The 20597-nt window shown below is 43.1% G+C and overlaps 1 protein-coding gene across 3 annotated transcripts in view; it reads left to right on the top strand.

The window, feature by feature from the left end:
- LOC120990374 (sp110 nuclear body protein-like) overlaps positions 1-20597 on the top strand; it is an 83020-nt gene that overhangs the window by 56943 nt on the left and 5480 nt on the right. For all 3 annotated transcript variants that reach the window (XM_040419143.1, XM_040419141.1, XM_040419142.1), the window contains 7 exons: positions 1603-1662; positions 2283-2330; positions 3965-4024; positions 4491-4604; positions 6131-6238; positions 9110-9217; positions 14457-14570. In XM_040419143.1, the coding sequence (XP_040275077.1) occupies positions 1603-1662; positions 2283-2330; positions 3965-4024; positions 4491-4604; positions 6131-6238; positions 9110-9217; positions 14457-14570 (612 nt within the window). The remainder of the gene's footprint in view (positions 1-1602; positions 1663-2282; positions 2331-3964; positions 4025-4490; positions 4605-6130; positions 6239-9109; positions 9218-14456; positions 14571-20597) is intronic.

The following is a 20597-nucleotide window of genomic DNA, read 5'->3' as shown; positions in this document are numbered from 1 at the left end:
GTGTCATTCTCAAAACTTTTGGCCACAACTGTACTTCTAAATGCTTCTATAGACTGATACATTTATGATACAAGTCCTTTCAGTCTTGGAGAGGTTCTTTTTAAAGGGGTTATCCAACAAAAAAGCATTAGTTTCCAATGAATTGTGTATTTCAGATTAAGTATTACTGCAACTTGCATGCATGTTGCAGTTATTGCATATAAGTTAGGTTTTTATGTACATTACAGTCCTCTCTAGTAGCGCCCCCTGCTGTTTAATCCTTCTGGTCCTCCATCTCCTGCATTCAAAGGTGGACTAACATGCTCATTAGGGTGGATTTAGGTGGGACCGATTGCTGGGAAGGAAGCGTTCCTTCCCGAAAGTCGGCTGCTTGCTCAGTGAAGTAGTGCTGCATTAGATCCTTCATCCTCATACACATTCTTGGTTTCCGAGCAGCAGATCGCTGTTTAGACCACACGATCTGCTGCCCAGAAACTATGATGCCTTCGTGAAGGACAGGATCACCTGATGAAGGAGCGTTTCGCTCATTCATCGGGTGATCGGCAGCACATTTACGCAGACAGATTGTCGGGAACGGTCTTTCCCGATAATCTGGACGATTATTGGCTTGTGTGAATGCAGCTTTAGATCACTGTTGTAGGGATCTCATAGAGAAGCAGATAAAGCGGCCCAGACAACTTTCATTCATTCATCCCTACTTCTAAATTCATAGAAATATATAGCTGGATCTCTCTAGACAGCGGAGAAGGGAATTCTGTGGCAAATACATACTATACGTATCTCTAGTGCTATATGTGAGGCGCTACTTTCTATGCAGGGGAATAAGGGATTAACGAGAGCTAATTGCAGTGCATCCTAACATGTATAGCTTGGAAGAAAGAAGAGACAGATGGGATATGATAGAAACTTTTAAATACATAAAGGGAATCAACAAGGTAAAAGAGGAGAGAATATTTAAAAGAAGAAAAACTGCTACAAGAGGACATCGTTTTAAATTAGAGGGGCAAAGGTTTAAAAGTAATATCAGGAAGTATTACTTTACTGAGAGAGTAGTGGATGCATGGAATAGCCTTCCTGCAGAAGTGGTGGCTGCAAATACAGTGAAGGAGTTTAAGCATGCATAGGATAGGCATAAGGCCATCCTTCATATAAGATAGGGCCAGGGGCTATCCATAGTATTCAGTATATTGGGCAGACTAGATGGGCCAAATGGTTCTTATCTGCCGACACATTCTATGTTTCTATCCTGGGAGATGCAAGGGCTTGATTGTCTCGTGACAAGCTGACAACCCCTGTCCTATGAAAGCATTCACAGAAGACGCCCCCACTGCTCAAGAACTCTGCCCTCCCCCACCATATACCAGAATAGAGAGCCTCACTTGAAAAAAAAGATCCGGATTTGGTAGACTCTTTACATCCATGGATTACAAGGACAGCCATTCAATCAAGCCTAGAAGCAGAAAATTAACTCATTACTTATAAAAAAAAAAAAACTGAATAACTTTTGTATTTTTGAGGACCTACCACTGCATATTTTTACATATCTGCATTGTGTTTTTATTGTAATGTTTAGCATTAATGATCCTAATCCTCTGTTCACAGTGGCCGTAAAAAATGAAATGACAGAACTACCTGAGCAGAACTCCAGTGAACCTTCCCCAGGTAGTCATGTTCTCATTAACATCACATCAATAATCTTTCTTCAAATCAGACAGAGGCCTTGGCATTGCCACACGGCGTGGTTGTTTCATGGTATTGAAGGTGCTTATGACAATTAACAATGCAAACTAACTAAACCATGTGGTGTTTGACTGCAGTACAACTGCAGCGTAACTGTGACACGACCGCACCATGACGCACCCTCATTTCTCCAAAACCCCATAAAGACGTATATATGTCCCGGTGGCCAGCTATAAACAATGTAGAACAAACAAATCTCAAGTTGACTTTAGCTCTTGGCGTCCTATTTCTTGACTGCTTCCATGTTCAAGTTGTCAGATCCTTGTTTTCCTACAGGTAAGTAAAAGAAAACGGTTCTGGAGACATATGCGGTTCCTCTTTCAGCTTTGCTTTAATAGTTGATCAATTCACAGACATCACCACATTCCACATGACATAGCGTTAACGCGTTTCGGGTAACCACCCTTAGTCGTAACGACTTGTTTTCCTACTTATTCTTCATGTGAAGTCCCATCTGTCCACTACCTTCAAGACCTTTTTCTTACGAAGCCCATACACTAGTTCTTTGTTTTCATTTGCTCTCATTGATTTTGTGCTTGCAGTATTGTATGAAGATGAAACCAGAGATGCCCAAGAGCAGGATCTCAATGGTAGTTATATTAGCATTTGTTTTTGGTTCTTTGTTTACAATAATCTTTTAGTAAGATTTTATCATTTCGATTTCTTCAAACAGAAATAGGAACAAAAAGATGCCATATGACAGGGATGGCCAACCTTAGGCTCTCCAGCTGTTGCAAAACTACAACTCCCAGCATGCTCAGACTGCCTACAGCAGGACATGGTGGGAGTTGTAGTTTTACAACAGCTGGAGAGCTGCAGGTTGGCCAGGCCTGCTGTATGAGACATAAATAGCACTAAAAATGGTTCATAAAACAGTCTTAAAAAACTGTACATGACCATGGAATCCTCCATGGGGGGCCATTTAGATAGTTAGTTTATTGAAACACAGATAAGACGAACAAGTCCCAGGATGAGTGGAGCAGGGTCACCTGGGCTATCTGGGCGGCCTGATAGTATTAAGAAAACATTGGCACTTCTAGCCTTATATAAGGTGGAGAGCGCTACTGTAGGGATACAGTTTTGCCAAAGAAAATGGAGAGCTGTAAAAAGATATAAAGCATTTTTGGCAAGAAGGACATTTTGAGAGAATTGACTCTTCCAATCCAGGATATGTGGTAGCGGCTCCAAATCTCTAAAAAAAACTTTGAAACAAAAAACACATTTAAATAGTTCCATATGAAAAAAAAAGATTGAAATTATATATATATATATATATATATATATTATTATAATAATAATAACCATTATCGGATTTTGCAAAGTCACATTGTAACGATGACAACAGGCAGACAAGTGAAACAGTATTCACAAGATACTTTCGGAACAACCCTTACATACTTATAGTTTACAATCTAGGCTTAGGAGACAGGGATGTGCTAGAAGCCAGAGTGTAAGGGGGTGTTTAGAGTGGTGGATAAGAGACTTCGTTGGAAGAGTGAAGGATTCTACATATCAGGTGGTATTTGCAAGTTAGAAAAGAAATTTAGGCTAGAATTGGGTAAGGTGTTTTTTTTCTTTGTTTGTTTTTTTAGGTTAAAGGGTTTTCCCTATTTTCAGGATAGGTTATCAATATCTGATCGGTGGTAGTCTGACTCCCGGTAGCTGTTTGAAGAGGCTGTGGCGGTCCGTTGACTACTACTGGCTCCTTACAGCATACCAAGCACAGCTCTGTACATTGTATAGTGGCTGTGCTTGATATTGCAACCCAGGCCCGTTCACTTGAATGAGACAAATTTGACCACTTGGGGACACGTCACCACTGCAGCCTTTTCCACGCCGGAAGTTTACCTGATGTCTGGAGAAAACAGACCAGGACCTATAGAGTCAAACTGAGTGTTGGGGAGCAGGAAATGATGCTTTCCTTGACGGTTCCAGCTGAGTGAGAAGGTAATTACTTTGGTTGTAAAACCTCTGTAACTCATGAAAGACAAGTGGTCATTCCATGATCCCTTCCTATCCAGCTCATGTAAATGGTCTAATACATAGAAATCCAGGAAAATCGGTGGAGGTCTAACCTTCAGGACCTCTTCCTATTAACACAAATAAGTGACCCCAAAGTTATTACAAATCATTAGTTCTTTATTTTTAACTGAGTGCAATGGAACTATATAAGAATGCTGATTCATGCATTTTGTCCCCAAATTTCTGATACTTTTGTTTTCAGAGTCATATAAAGATGAAACCAGAGAAGTCCAGGAGCAGGATTCGAGGGAATCTTCATCAGGCAAGTTATTTTATCCTTTTTCTGCATCTGTTCCTTTACAGGGATTGTCCACCTTTTTATTAGGGGAAGGCCTTCTCCTCAGGATAGGCCATCACTATAGCTCATGAGTGGGGACCTGACACCCTGCACCCCCAACAATCAGCTGTTCGGCAGTAGCTCTGGTACAAAGTAGCTGGAGCTGTCTGCTTCCTGCACTGGAGTTATTGCAGAACAGCTGATAGGCATGGGTGTGGGGAGACAGATCCCCAGCAATCTGATATTGATGACTTCTCCTGAGTACGCCAGGAAAACTCCTTTGATCGTTTACGTATCAATTGTTTGTCTTGTATCTTCACATATACCATAACTTGATTTTTCTGCAGTCGTAGGGGGGAGATTTATCAAAACTGGTGTAAAGGCAAACTGGCTTCAAATTCCATCCTTCATTTTCAAAACCCTTATTAACCTACACTATGGTATTACACAGATTCAGACCACACCTTGCCACCGTCTGTCAGAAAATGCAGAATGCAGCCTATTAGTTATTCTGAACCACCAGATCTCGACTGGGAAGTTATTAACAGAATACAGAAGCACAAAGGTTTGTATTTTGTAACCTGTAGATATAAATGTAACCTGCAAAATAAGACATGTTTTCTTGAAATCCTCTATTCCAATGATTATTACTACTATATCATCATACTATTAGTTATTTTCTCTGTTCACATTGATCTCTTCAGTTATCTGCAATATCAGACACAACCTTTGAGCAAGTCTGGCACTTTTTTCCCTTTAACCAAATAACAGTTTTGCCCACAGCAAGATAAGGTAGGGAGGGCTGCTTTAGCTGCTCATATCTCCAGCATTCCAAGTTTTCAAACAAGACCAGAACAACAGCATTATCTCCACAACTTGAGGAGATATAGCTGTTAGAAATCAAGCCAGGAGTGAAAGTGCTAAAACCTGCTTCACATTTCACTTTCTGCTGTATTTATTGACATCAAGATGTCTAACAGCTGTATCTTCCGATGTAGTGGAGATAATGCTTTGTTTTTGGTCTTGTTTGAAAGCTGGGAATGCCCGTACCTCAAGCTACTACTAAACCAGAGATATGAGCAGCTAATTCAGCCCCCATCTTCGGTCTCGAAGGGGGGGGGGGGGGGGGGGATAGGTATGGAGCTGACAGCCTGCAGCAGGAGAGGAAAAAAAATTATATTCCCCCTAATAACAAAAAACACAAGTTATTAAAAATTGGTAGAAATTTAGAAGAAAAAATTAAAGTTATAACTGCTGGAACAGAGTGGGAAAAATACAATTGTGTCCCATGAGTTGTGTGCCAACCAACAATATTTACTTCAGATACATATTAAAAATAGACAAAAAAAGTTACATTTTCGGGAGGGTTTCCAATTATAATAAGAGGCTGAAGGGGTTGTCCGCATGGGCAATCCCTACTTGTTAGAAGGGTCCTTTGATCATAATGATCATCTGTTATCTGTGGGAATTACAAGTTTCCAGTTTCCCAATGCTCCACCACAGGAGGAGTAAAGGGATGGTCGCCTGATTTAAAATTGTGTGACAAAAGTTCATAATGGTGTAAAAAAAAAAAGTACCTCACTGATCCTGTTCGAAAATATACCTGTTCCCCACCGGTCTTTACTTCCTGGTCCCTCGCGACACACGGGAAGTTACTGCTGAGCGAGTCACTAACTGAATTTTACATAATTCAGAGGTTTTTTAATTAGAACAATGTAATCAGCCAGACAACCTCTTAAAAGACAGGAGGGTGGGCACAATGGTAGACCTGACTTGGAATAGTGGGCTGGCAAAGGTGAATTTCAAGGAGATCAACGAAGGAAAATGTAGACGACAGAGGACCAAAATACGCTTATCTGTAGACCTTACTTGCTCAAAAGGTGGTCATGGTGGAGTGAGGCCTCAGTCTAAACTTTGGTATGGGCCCCATGGTTACTTGTTACACCAGTTTTTTAGATACTGTAGTAAGAACCACATAGGGAAATGCATCATGCTTGAGCACTTGTAAATCATAGCCTCCCCAAATGAGGATTCCTTGGTTAATTTTCGGTAACTTTTCAAAAACTTCCTTTGTTTGTCCTAATCTGAAAGCTCCAGAAAACCCAAAATGCCACAAGCACAGAAAAAGAAAATTCCACAAAATCAACAGCCATTCTTTTATAAAGAGCAGATTGGAAGAGAGGCCTGATCCAGCACAAGGTTTGTGACTATAGAACAGAAAATGTTTTGTGGTGAAAGTTATACACTTTCAAAAAATGTTATTAATTATTGCATGCCATCAAGACGCCCCCTTTTTTTTTTATAAAACCGGGTCTGTTGCCTTTCCTGATCTGTCTTATTTAGTAAATACTTCTATTCCCCATGAAAAAAAAACATTTGTGGAGGATCTTTTTTTAGAACTTGTTGTCATGCCATTCCACTGTTCTTCTTAATGGAAATATTTCAGTGAATTGACAACTGGGTGTTATCAATAGAGTATATCCCTACACAGTCTGACTGTGTCAGCAATAATTGGGCATTGTTTTAGTGTCTAAAAACATAGGAAATAGTGACTCCCAGTGGTAAATTTATTTGTAAATTTCCAGGAAGAATAGCAGAGGGATGCCAAAATGCAGATTTTGACAAAAAGATTCTCTAAATTGTTAGCAGCTCACAGCTTTAATTGTGTAGCAGGAGACCCTCATTATGATGTTTATGATGAATACAGAACTTTTTTCTTGCCTAAAAAAGCAGACTACAAAATAGAAACTAAATGGACTGCACTATAGTGAGTAGAATGTGTTTGGGTCAGAGATAGATATAGATATAGATATATATATATATATATATACACTGCTCAAAAAAATAACAGGTGGAAATTATAGGCAATTAGCAAGACACCCCCAATAAAGGAGTGGTTCTGCAGGTGGTGACCACAGACCACTTCTCAGTTCCTATGCTTCCTGGCTGATGTTTTGGTCACTTTTGAATGCTGGCAGTGCTTTCACACTAGTGGTAGCATGAGACGGAGTCTACAACCCACACAAGTGGCTCAGGTAGTGCAGCTTATCCAGGATGGCACATCAATGCGAGCTGTGGCAAGAAGGTTTGCTATGTCTGTCAGCGTAGTGTCCAGAGCATGGAGGCGCTACCAGGAGACAGGCCAGTACATCAGGAGACGTGGAGGAGGCCGTAGGAGGGCAACAACCCAGCAGCAGGACCGCTACCTCCGCCTTTGTGCAAGGAGGAACAGGAGGAGCACTGCCAGAGCCCTGCAAAATGACCTCCAGCAGGCCACAAATGTGCATGTGTCTGCTCAAACGGTCAGAAACAGACTCCATGAGGGTGATATGAGGGCCCGACGTCCACAGGTGGGGGTTGTGCTTACAGCCCAACACCGTGCAGGACGTTTGGCATTTGCCAGAGAACACCAAGATTGGCAAATTCGCCACTGGCGCCCTGTGCTCTTCACAGATGAAAGCAGGTTCACACTGAGCACATGTGACAGAGTCTTGAGACGCCGTGGAGAACGTTCTGCTGCCTGCAACATCCTCCAGCATGACCGGTTTGGCATTGGGTCAGTAATGGTGTGGGGTGGCATTTCTTTGGAGGGCCGCACAGCCCTCCATGTGCTAGCCAGAGGTAGCCTGACTGCCATTAGGTACCGAGATGAGATCCTCAGACCCCTTGTGAGACCATATGCTGGTGCGGTTGGCCCTGGGTTCCTCCTAATGCAAGACAATGCTAGACCTCATGTGGCTGGAGTGTGTCAGCAGTTCCTGCAAGACGAAGGCATTGATGCTATGGACTGGCCCGCCCGTTCCCCAGACCTGAATCCAATTGAGCACATCTGGGACATCATGTCTCGCTCTATCCACCAACGTCACGTTGCACCACAGACTGTCCAGGAGTTGGCAGATGCTTTAGTCAAGGTCTGGGAGGAGATCCCTCAGGAGACCGTCCGCCACCTCATCAGGAGCATGCACAGGCATTGTTGGGAGGTCATACAGGCACGTGGAGGCCACACACACTACTGAGCCTCATTTTGACTTGTTTTAAGGACATTACATCAAAGTTGGATCAGCCTGTAGTGTGTTTTTCCACTTTAATTTTGAGTGTGACTCCAAATCCAGACCTCCATGGGTTGAAAAATTTGATTTCCATATATTTTTTTTTTGTGTGATTTTGTTGTCAGCACATTCAACTATGTAAAGAACAAAGTATTTCAGAAGAATAATTAATTCAGATCTAGGATGTTATTTTTGTGTTCCCTTTATTTTTTTGAGCAGTATATGTGTATATGTGTGTGTATGTATGTGTATGTGTGTGTGTGTGTGTGTATATATGTATATATATATATATATATATATATATATATATATATATATATATATATATATATATATATATATATATATATGTGTGTGTGTATGTGTATGTATATATTGTAAAAGACAATAACAATCAATCACATGGCCTGCAACTGTAAAGATGGGGGACAGCGAAACTCTGAACTCCACCCATACTGCTGTCCCTACCTACTTGCAATATCTGTCCTAAGCGATGGCCCACAACTGGATTTATTAGAGCAATGTAATCAGCTAGACAATCTCTTGAAAGACAGGAGGGTGGGCACAATGGTAGACCTGAATGGAATGGTGTGCTGGCAACGTGATTATGCTCCATTTATCAGCATAGCTACCAGGGTAGCATGCATAGAAGCTCTCATGGGGAACAAGGGAGGAGCAGTTGGTTATTGCTGCGGAAGGAGCAGTGGAAAGGTAAAGTTGGATTTAAAGGAGATCAACGGAGGAAAATATAGACGACAGAGAGAAGACCAAAATACGCTTATCATCTGTAGACCTTACTTGCTCAAAAGGTGGTCATGGTGGAGTGAGGCCTCAGTCTAAACTTTGGTATGGGCCCCATGGTTACTTGTTACACCAGTTTTTTTAGATACTGTAGTAAGAACCACATAGGGAAATGTATCATGCTTGAGCACTTGTAAATCATAGCCTCCCCAAATGGGGATTCCTTGGTTAATTTTCGGTAACTTTTCAAAAACTTCCTTTGTTTGTCCTAATCTGAAAGCTCCAGAAAACCCAAAATGGCACAAGCATAGAAAAAGAAAATTCCACAAAACCAACAGCCATGCCTTTATAAAGAGCAGATTGGAAGAGAGGCCCGATCCAGCACAAGGTTTGTGACTATAGAACAGAAAATGTTTTGTGGTGAAAGTTATACGCTTTCAAAAAATGTTATTAATTATTGCATTATTATTATTGATGCAATAATTATTGCATTATTGCATCGACACTTTTTTTTTTTTTTTTTTTTTTTTTAAGGGTCTGTTGCCTTTCCTAATTTAGTAAATACTTGTATTCCCCATGAAAAAAATAAAATCATTTGTAGAGGATCTGTTTTTAGAACTTGGTGTCATGCCTTTCCACTGTTGTTCTTAATTATAGTGAGTAGGATGTGTTTGAGTCAGTTATGTGCCAAATGTTGCACTTCTTCTTTTTTTTTTTTTTTCCTATCTTCCCGTCAGACTGAGTAGAACAACAGAAATAACCGTCTAAGCTGTTCATTTAGGCCAGGTTTACATGTTCCTTTTGTCAAATGCATCCGAACCCTGCACATCCATGGTGGTTAATGGTGGCGTCTGATTATGTGACTATAACCAAGGTATATTCAAAAACTTCCTTCTTGGTCTTAATCTGCAAGCTCCAGAAAACCTAAAACACCACAAGTATGAAAGAAGAAAACTCCACAAAAGCAAAAGCTACAGTCAGGTCCATAAATATTGGGACATCAACACAATTGTAACATTTTTGGCTCTATACACCACCACAATGGATTTGAAATGAAACGAACAAGATGTGCTTTAACTGCAGACTGTCAGCTTTGAGGGTATTTACATCCAAATCAGGTGAACGGTGTAGGAATTACAACAGTTTGCATATGTGCCTCCCACTTGATAAGGGACCAAAAGTAATGGGACAGAATAATAATCCTAAATCAAACTTTCACTTTTTAATACTTGGTTGCAAATCCTTTGCAGTCAATTACAGCCTGAAGTCTGGAACGCATAGACATCACCAGACGCTGGGTTTCATCCCTGGTGATGCTCTGCCCGGCCTCTACTGCAACTGTCCTCAGTTCCTGCTTGTTCTTGTTGCATTTTCCCTTCAGTTTTGTCTTCAGCAAGTGAAATGCATGCTCAATCGGATTCAGGTCAGGTGATTGACTTGGCCATTGCATAACATTTCACTTCTTTCCCTTAAACTCTTTGGTTGCTTTTGCAGTATGCTTTGGGTCATTGTCCATCTGCACTGTGAAGCGCCGTCCAATGAGTTCTGAAGCATTTGGCTGAATATGAGGAGATAATATTGCCCGAAACACTTCAGAATTCATCCTGCTGTTTTTGTCAGCAGTCACATCATCAATAAATACAAGAGAACCAGTTCCATTGGCAGCCATACATGCCCAAGCCATGACACTACCACCACCATGCCTCACCGATGAGGTGGTATGCTTAGGATCATGAGCAGTTCCTTTCCTTCTCCATACTCTTCTCTTCCCATCATTCTGGTACAAGTTGATCTTGGTCTCATCTGTCCATAGGATGTTGTTCCAGAACTGTGAAGGCTTTTTTAGATGTAGTTTGGCAAACTCTAATCTGGCCTTCCTGTTTTTGAGGCTCACCAATGGTTTACATCTTGTGGTGAACCCTCTGTATTCACTCTGGTGAAGTCTTCTCTTAATTGTTGACTTTGACACACATACACCTACCTCCTGGAGAGTGTTCTTGATCTGGCCAACTGTTGTGAAGGGTGTTTTCTTCACCAAGGAAAGAATTCTTCGGTCATCCACCACAGTTGTTTTCTGTGGTCTTCCGGGTCTTTTGGTGTTGCTGAGCTCACCGGTGCGTTCCTTCTTTTTAAGAATGTTCCAAACAGTTGTTTTGGCCACGCCTAATGTTTTTGCTATCTCTCTGATGGGTTTGTTTTTTGTTTTTTCAGCCTAATGATGGCTTGCTTCACTGATAGTGACAGCTCTTTGGATCTCATCTTGAAAATTGACAGCAACAGATTCCAAATGCAAATAGCACACTTGAAATGAGCTTTGGACCTTTTATCTGCTCATTGTAATTGGGATAATGAGGAAATAACACACAACTTGCCATGGAACAGCTGAGAAGCCAATTGTCCCATTACTTTTGGCTTAACAGGTGGGAGGAACATATGCAAACTGTTGTAATTACTACACTGTTCACCTGATTTGGATGTAAATATCCTCAAATTAAAGCTGACTGTCTGCAGTTAAAGCACATCTTGTTCGTTTCATTTCAAATCCATTGTGGTGGTGTATAGAGCCAAAAATGTTAGAATTGTGTCGATGTCCCAATATTTATGGACCTGACTGTATATCCTAGAGCAGATTGGATGAGATACCTGATCCAGTACACTGTTTATGAATGAAGAATATTCTGTTCTGTAGGGAAAGTTGCTCTCTTTAAAAAAAAATCTTAATTGTTGCATGCCATGGAGACACCCCCTTTTTGATAAGAGGACCTGTTTCCTCTCCTAACCTGTCAACTTTACCAAATACTTGTATTCCCTATGACAAAAAAAAAACTATTGGAGCGGTCATGCTATTTGTTTTAATGTGAATTCAAAGATTCGAGAATACAATAGGCTTACAAAGGCTGTCAATTGAAATATTTACTAAGCGTGTCAAAAATATATATGTAAATACATACAAACAAATCACATACAGAGTAGTAAAAGACAATAACAATCAATCACCTGGCCTGCAAATGTAAAGAGAGGACAGCGACGCTTTGAACTCCACCCATACTGCTGTCGCTACCTACTTGCAATATCTGTCCTAAGTGATGGCCCACAACTGGATGATAGTCCCTTCTTAGCTAAGAGCAGGGGTCTAAACCTAGAGAAAAAAAATTCAGACATTAGCAGACCGGCAAAACCAGCACCACATAAGAATACAAGAGTTAAAGGGGTTGTCGGGGTTCAGAGCTGGACCCGGACATACCCTTACTTTTCACCCAGGCAGCCCCACTGAGGCTAGCATCTGAGCATCTCATGCTCCGATGCGCTCCCTTGCCCTGCGCTAAATCGCGCAGGGCAAGGTCTCTCTTGTTTTCAATAACACAATGCCGGGCAGAAACTTCCGCCCGGCAGTGTGTTCGGTGACGTCACTGGCTCTGATGGGCGGGCTCTAGCGCTTCCCTAGCCATTTTACTGGCTAGAACAGCGCTAAATCCCGCCCATCAGCGCCAGTGACTTCACTGGGCTTCCTGGCAGCCCCATAGAGAGCCCCGGTACGTCACCGAATCTCCAAAAAATGCCTTTGCCCTGCGTGATTTAGCGCAGGGCAAAGGAGAGCATCGGGGGGGGGGGGGGAAAGGGGGGCTGCCTGGGTGAAAATGGAGGTATGTCTGGGTTCATCTCTGAACTCGGACAACCCCGTTAAGTCAAAACCAGACCATAGTTTAAACCAGAGAGATGTGTTAGAACCAACACAGAATGCAAACACAAAGCCAAATACCAAACAAGGTCAGTGCCAGGAGATCATGTCAGGGAATAAAGAGCAGTGAGTGATTGGCCCAGCTTTTCTGTTCCCTGATAGGCTGAGCAGGTTGTGGGTACAACCAAGATATTACCTACCATTGGCTGCCATGGGAGTGAGGGATCTCATTACATTAGTGACACTCTGCGGTATATCAATGAAATGACTTGTTTTAGGGGAAAGTGCCTCATATTTAAAATGGGGAATGATCGGGAACGAGCATTCTTATGACTTCTCATCTGCCTGATCATTGGCAAGTGTAAGATGACCTTAAGTGAATAAAGGAGCAGACCCATGACTCTTTAAGCCATAATGGATCCTCATTTGACAACATTCAAGAGGAGCCTGTGGGTCATTCATTTCTAACACAGGTTGGTGACCAATGACATATGTTGGCTATTGCTGTGGAAGGGAGCAGTGAAAAATTAAAAGGTAATCAAAGAAGGCGGAAAATGTATGAGACAGTGAGAAGACAATACGCTTATCATCCGTAGACCTTACTAACTCAAAAATGTGGTATTGGTGGAGGGAGGACTCGGTATAAGTTTTGCTATGGGCCCCCATGGTTACTTGTTACACCAAATAGGGAAATATATCAGGGCGTCAGCACTTATAAATCACAGCTTCCCCAAATGTGTGATTATAGGCAAATATTTCAAAAACGTCTTTCTTAGTCCTTATCTCCAGAAAACCCAGAAAGGCCCAAGTATGGAAGTAGAAAAGCCTACAGAACCAACAGCCATGGCCTTACAAAGAACAGATTGGATGAGAGTGCCATGCCATTCCTCTTTTTTATTTCTCATGGAAATATTTGACTGAATTAACAACTGGGTGTTACCGCTCAGATCATCAATCTGTCTGCATTAATTGGGCAATATCCTAGTGTCTATAAAAACATAGGAAAAAGTAACACCCAGTGGTCAATTTATTTGTACATTTCCAGAAGTAATAGCAGAGGGATACCAAAATTCAGATTTCTACAAAAAAGGTCCTCTAAATTACTAGCAACGCTCAGCTTTGGTCAAACCCTTCCTGACCACCCACCGTAAATTTGTGGCAGAATTTGAGTATTTAAATATGGTGCCCGCTCGCAAGTTCAGCGGTCGTCATAGCCTCTGGGTGCCTGCTGTTTTAGACAGTAGACACAAGGGGCTAATATATGTGATCAACGATAATGCTGATTTGACATTAACCTCTCAGATGCCATGGTCAAATGTGACCACGGCATCTGGGAGCTCTAAAACCAGGGAGCACGTGCTGCCAGGCGTGCAACAGCTCCCCCTAGCTGGGATCGGGGGAGTCAGATAGAGTGCGCGCCAACCTCGGTCCACCTGAATGATCTGAGGCTGCTGCAGGTAGGCTCCTATGGAGATGATCAGGAACGAGCGTTCTTATCACTGCTCATCTGTCCGATCATTGGCCAGTGTATGGCTAGTTTAACACTAGCGGCAGGCTGTTCCGGCGGGTGAACAGCCTGCCGGATCCGTGCTGCCGCCAGTGCACATGTCTTAGTTTTATTCCGGCCGCCTCTCGGCATGTTTGCCGTGCTGCCGCCGAAACTCCGGCCCGCCCCCATTATAGTCAATGGGGCCGGAGCGGACCTCTGGCGGCACGCATGCACTAGCGGCAGCATGGATCCGGCAGGCTGTTCACCCGCCGAAACAGCCTGCCGGAGAAGGCTGCCGCTAGTGTGAGGGTAGCCTTAAAGGGCGCTAAGGAAATAAAGGTGCAGACCTAGGACTCTTTTAGCCATAATGCATCCCCATTTGACAGCATTTGAGTGGCCTGTGGGTCATTTGATTCTAGCATAGGTTCATAACCGATGACACATGTTCTTGTTCCCCAGTGACAAGACCCGTGTCTGTAATGCTGGAGTTCCCCAAGCAAGTTTTCAATGACAAATTTAAAGTGCGATGTGGCACCAAGACTGGTATATTCATGAAGTCACACTGGACTGGAGGTAAGTGTTTTTGGTGACACAAAATGTTTTTATCCCATTTTTTTATTTACCATGAACCACTAGAAATTGGTGAGATGAAGCAGGCTGTGCAGGGGAGATGGGGATCCAGAGCTCCATATGAAGAGGTTTTCCAGTACTGTAATATTGATGCCCATCAATGTTTAATTATTACTGAAACTCCTCCCGATTCCGTCTTGAAGACAAATGCAGTACCTCCCAACTATCCAGACTCTGACATAAATCAGAATTTGTGAGAAAAGTATGGTTCATGGTAATGCCATCTAGTTACCCTGGTAGACCAGGCAATATCTTATTAATGCTAACCACAGTTAAAGGGGTTATCCCATGACTAATGTAGAAACTGAAAATCATACATCATATAGTACAAGACCATTTCTTTTGATCAAAGCTAGAACCAGCCCTGTACCTCATGTGGATATAGACATCTCCTCATGAATTGCTCTGGTAGATTTATATCAAGCTGACAGCTCAGGGGAGTGTCTCTTCTGCTGCAGCTAAAGGGGCGTGTCCATGCTCTCCCTATCACAGCTCAGGAGGCACTTGAAGGATGAAACTGAGCATGTGCGGCCATCTCCGTAAACAGGTCAAAGAAATAAGAGGAAAAAACAAACCGCAGGTGGCACAATACGGATACATGTTATTGAATAACTCAGACTATACTAAACTTTTAAATACAGTACATGCAATTACAAAAGTATTGAGATCCAGGTGCTTGTTTGAAAACTTTAGAATATTTTTCATGGGACAACCCCTTTAAGGTCTCATATTAAAAGGGCATGTCCACTTTTTGTGGGACGGACCTGCTGATAAGCTGATTATAGGTTGTCATGCTGCTGGAATCGGTAGCCATCAACTGTAATCTGTGTAACCCAACAGCCAGTGTTCATTTAGAGCAGCGGTGGGGAACCATTTTGCTGCCAAGGGCCATTTGGATATTTGTAACATCATTCGGGGGCCATACAAAATTCTCAATAAAAATTTTTTACTGCTGTATTTGGTCAAACATATAATTGACTTAGGGATAAGTTACAGAAATTGCACTTCAATTAAAATAATCTAGAGGGCTGTATTTTTGCAGCACAAAATAGCGCCTGCACTATATATATACAGTATATTACATACAATACAGGCGCCATATTGACCACACATAGCAGTCTAATTTTTAAGTTCAGAATGTTACTTATTTGACATTAATGGCAGGAAGCTAAACCCAGGGGGTCCAGAGAGGGGTTTACCCAGCTTTCACTCTCCCTGCCTCTTTCTTCGCAACTGTCCCTGCCTTTGTCCCTTTCTCAGCAAAATATCTGCCCCCACCTCCATCAGCCTGAAATCAGCCTCCTATCAGACCCCCCAGGCCTACATCAGCCTCAGATCAGACTCCCATCAGACCTCTAAGCCTCAGATTAGACCCCAATCAGACCCTTCCTAGCTTCAGATCAGACTCCCATCAGACCCCCAGCCTCAGACCAGACCCGGATCAGACGCCCAGCCTCAGATCAGCCCCCATCAGACCCCCCAGGGTCAGATCAGCCCCTATAAGACCCCCCAGCCTCAGATCAGACCTTCATAATACCCTCCCTAGCCTCAGATCAGCCCCCATCAGACCCTCCCCAGCCTCAGATCAGCCCCCATCAGCTCCCCTAGTCTCAGATCAGACCCCTATCAAACCCCAGCCTCAGATCAGACACCCCCAGCCTCAGATCAGACCCTCCCAAGCCTCAGATCAGACCCCCATCAGACCCTCCCCACCCTCCTTTAGCCTCAGATCAGCCCCAATCAGACATCAGATCAGATACTGTATTTAAGATAAACAAATAAACTTACCTCTCCAGCTCCGTACGGCGCTGCCTCTTGGCAGATTCACTTACCCTCCCTGTTCTTCTTCCTGCCGCACTATATTGTCACCTCACACCGCACAGCGTCAGGTCATAGTGCACGTCTACGTGCACTGCGTCCTGACGCTGGATGTGTCAGGACACAGTGTGGGGCTGAAAGAAGACCAGGGAAGGTGAGGACAGCCAGTGCAGTGCTGTTCTCACCTTCCTGTGCCTCCCGTATGCTAATGACCGCTTCCATAATGGAAGGGGTCATAAGCATTTTCACATTATGTTCTGGCAGGGGGCCGGGGGCCACATGAAATGATACCGTGGGCCGCATACGGCCCTCGGGCCGGAGGTTCCCCACCCCTAATTTAGAGTATGACACAGAATACCCACTGAAAACAAAATAGCAGGTCCTGCTGTAACTCCTTTGCCTTTTTATATATGAAACATGCGCTTCTCATCCTCTCTACTAACTCACAGTCCTTAACATTAAAATTGCAACACCAGGAAGGACAAGCTGTAAAGTTATGCAAACCGAGGAAGTGTCATGTGTTGCTAAAATCTGCAAACCACATTTTCAAGCACATAGCTCCATTATGTGGCATGTAGGAAGGGCATAAATGCCAGATTGAAACCTCCAAAATCTGATAAATCTATGTGGGATAATTGTGCAATGGCTCCTGTTCATCAATGTGCCAGTTATTGCCATTTGTCGCAAACTGAGAGGGAAAAAAAATCCATGAACTGAAAGACCTTGGTTCATCACTGGCAGATTGCTATGCGCCTAGGCCGAGATGTCAGCATTGTTTAACATTGCATATCCAGGTGGTTGGGGGAGCAACGATGAACTGTATTGACAGCAAGAGGTGCACAGAGATGATCATCTGCACAGACAGATCATCTAATTAGAAGAATAGTGCTTAGTAGTCTATTCTATACTACAAGTTAAATTGGACGTTCCATCTCAATCAGAAGGAGTTTGTAGAATACTGGGCTTCAAGCCAGATGTCCAATTTCACTGAAGAAACTGTCAGATGAAATGCAGAATGTAAAAGTTAATTCCCCATTAAAAGTGTCCTGTCTGACCCAGAGTAAGAAGTACAGCGGCGTCTTAAAAAGATTAAAATAGACAAATCGCCAGGACCAGATGGCATACACCCCTGTATCCTAAGAGAATTAAGTAATGTCATAGCCAGACCTTTATTTCTGATATTTAAAGGGACACGGTCACCTGGATTTCACTCACTGAGCTATTAACATCACCACATCTATCAATAATTCTTACTGGGGGAAATTCAAATTTGTATCTCCATGATGTTTTTGGGATACCAGAAATTAGTTTAAACAATCATCTATAACCACTCCGCGTGCGACCAAACTATCGTCGTTGCACACCAGATCGATCAATTGCAGGAACCACCTATTGGGGGCAGAGGAAGTTTTGAGGAGTAGGGGGGAGAAATATTTTATTGTTATTATCTGGGACAATTTTAAACGGGCGATGGTCACTGAAACCTGCCTTAGATAAAGCAGCTGAAATTCTGCTGCTCATTCAGTCAGTTAGGCTGTATAGTCCTAAGATAGTAAATCCACTTGACCTCACATTGGAGGATTTTCTGATCCCAATTGCCTCCTCTCATTGGTTTTTTAATCAACTCTATGCCCATGAATGAAAGGCACTCAGGCCTCCCCTCATGGTCATTCTTCACATGCCGTGCGACCACAGTGTCCCTTGAGTTTGCTACATCACCCAGATGCTCCCCTACTCTCCGCCTAAACTCCCATATGGTATTCCCAATATATTCTTTGCCACATGAACAAGTTATTTTGTAAATGACCCCTTTGGATCTACAGTTAATGAAATCCTTGATCTCGTATTTTCTCCCCGTATTGTTGCTCACAAATGTTTTACTACATTGCATGTATTTACATGCCACACATCCTGAACATGTAAAGTTGCCACGCACCCTCCTGTCCAGCCATGTACCTGGCTTTGGTGCTGCCACAAAAGTCTTTTGACCAGTTGGTCCCGCACACTCTGTCCCCTTCTATAGGTGATGCTCGGATGCTCTTTAATCGCCTCTCTGATATCTGAATCCATTCTCAAAGCATGCCAGAACTTGTGGATCACTTCCCTCACACTTGTGGAGGCCTCATCATATGTACTGATGAGACAGATCTCCCGTTTCTCCTTCGGGGGCCCCTACCGCAGTTGAACTTTTAGGGTTAAGTAAAGATGTGCGGTCCCGAGCCTTAGCCGCTTGAAACGCTGGTTTAAGTGTACTGAGGGGGTAACCCTGCTCAAGGAATCTGGCTCTCAGGTCTGCCGACTTTTCCAAAATGTCAGAATGTTGAGAGCAGTTCCGTCGCAATCTTAAGTATTGACCACGTGGGGTGCCTTTACGCAGTGGGAAAGGGTGGCTACTCTCCCACCGTAGCAGGGAGTTTGTGGATGTTGGTTTACGAAATATCGATGTTTCTAATGTGCCATTCGACTTTTTTATTATTATTTTTTTTTTTTTTTTTTAAGGATACAGATATCTAAAAAGAACAATTGTGTGGTGATGCTTTCAGAGGTGAATCTTAGGCCTATGTTATTCCTGTTTTAAACTGTGTGCCCATGCACTTAATGACTCTGGTTCACCTTTCCAAACAACAAACACGTCGTCTATAAACCGAGCCCACATCAGGATCTGGTTTACTTCCCTTGGGGTATCATCACCAAAGACCAGTGTGTTTTCCCACCAGCCCAGGAACACATTAGTGTACGATGGGGCACATGTGCTCCGCATCGCTGTGCCCCTGAGCTGGTGGTAAATTCTGCCGTTGAATAGGAAATAATTCCTTCTCAATGAAAATTCCAACAGCTGAAAGATAAAGTTATTGTGGGCATCAAATTGTCGTCCTCGCGAGGAGAGAAAGTATGCCACAGCTTGTAAGCCGTACTCATGTGGGATTGAGGAGTATAGGGCCTCAACATCTATACTCCACAATATACAGTCTTCCTCAAGTTGAATCCCCTCAATCTGTTTGAGGAGGCAGGCATGAAACGACGACCCTGTGCGTATCTAGCAACTGGGGACGCTGTAGTCAGGCGATGCCATGTGACCCACGGCCCCAGGATCACGTGATCCCCGACTTCTGGTCTGTGGAACGCACGCCGAGCGTTCCACAGACACACTACAGGAAGTAGGGGAGGGGCTCAAGAGCGAGGCACATTTGAAAAGGGATGAGACGCAGGCCTGCACTTTCCCCACTCGGCTACAACAACGGTAAGGCGGCATGATGCATGGGACACTTCCCTGCATCTGAACACAGCAGGACCACTGTCAGACTGTACCTCCTATGAATAAGGAGTTGATGTGTTACTTCATTAGTAAGTAAGAGGTTGCTTAATGGGCACTAGGTGTGTGGTGTTCATTGACTGAACCCTGTTAAGAATGGAGTACTGGTAGTTATTATGGTTGTTTGTCTCTTGTGTTTGTCAGTTGAACTTCACTACTATATTCCCCTGATGAGTCCTATGATAAGGACGAAACGTGACATGTAGGGATTCAGTAAAGGGCAAGCATAGGCCCCTTACTAGGGACAGGTTCCGTATGGGGTCGCAACTGTCGGGGCGGGTGCTCTGTGTCTGCTAGGCAGTTAAATGGACTAGTCCCCCTCCTTAGTATAACTGAGGGAACTTTTATTAGGGTCACTAGTTGTTGCTGCCTATCATATGTGCAACCAAGCACCCGTCCTCCATATCCTTGGCCACTGCGTTGAAGGATACCTTTTCTAGTACACGACGTACATCCATCTGCAATCTACACGTCTGGAGGCGGTAGTACTCTATATTATCTTTGTTCTATCCCTAGGCAACTAGACGGTATATAACTAAGTTGGATGTGTTGGTAGTGGTTCAGTCCATCTGCTCACTGTCGTTTGGTGTTTTTTAACTCTTTAAATATTTTATGGCATATCTAGTAAAAGTTATATTTTAAGGAACAAGTATACCCGGTCAACATAGGAATTTAATATTCAAAAAGGGTCCAAAAAACAGAGCTCGGAAACTATAGGCCGGTAAGTTTAACATCTTTTGTGGGTAAACTATTTGAAGGTTTTCTAAGAGATGCTATCTTGGAGTACCTCAAGGAAAATAAGCAAATAACTCCATATCAGCATGGCTTCATGAGGGATC

The sequence above is a fragment of the Bufo bufo genome, chromosome 2 (genome assembly GCF_905171765.1).
Source record: "Bufo bufo chromosome 2, aBufBuf1.1, whole genome shotgun sequence".
NCBI classification, from domain to species: Eukaryota; Metazoa; Chordata; class Amphibia; order Anura; family Bufonidae; genus Bufo; species Bufo bufo.
Note: the sequence above shows the minus strand (reverse complement) of the source record. Positions and strands in the feature narration are given on the sequence as shown.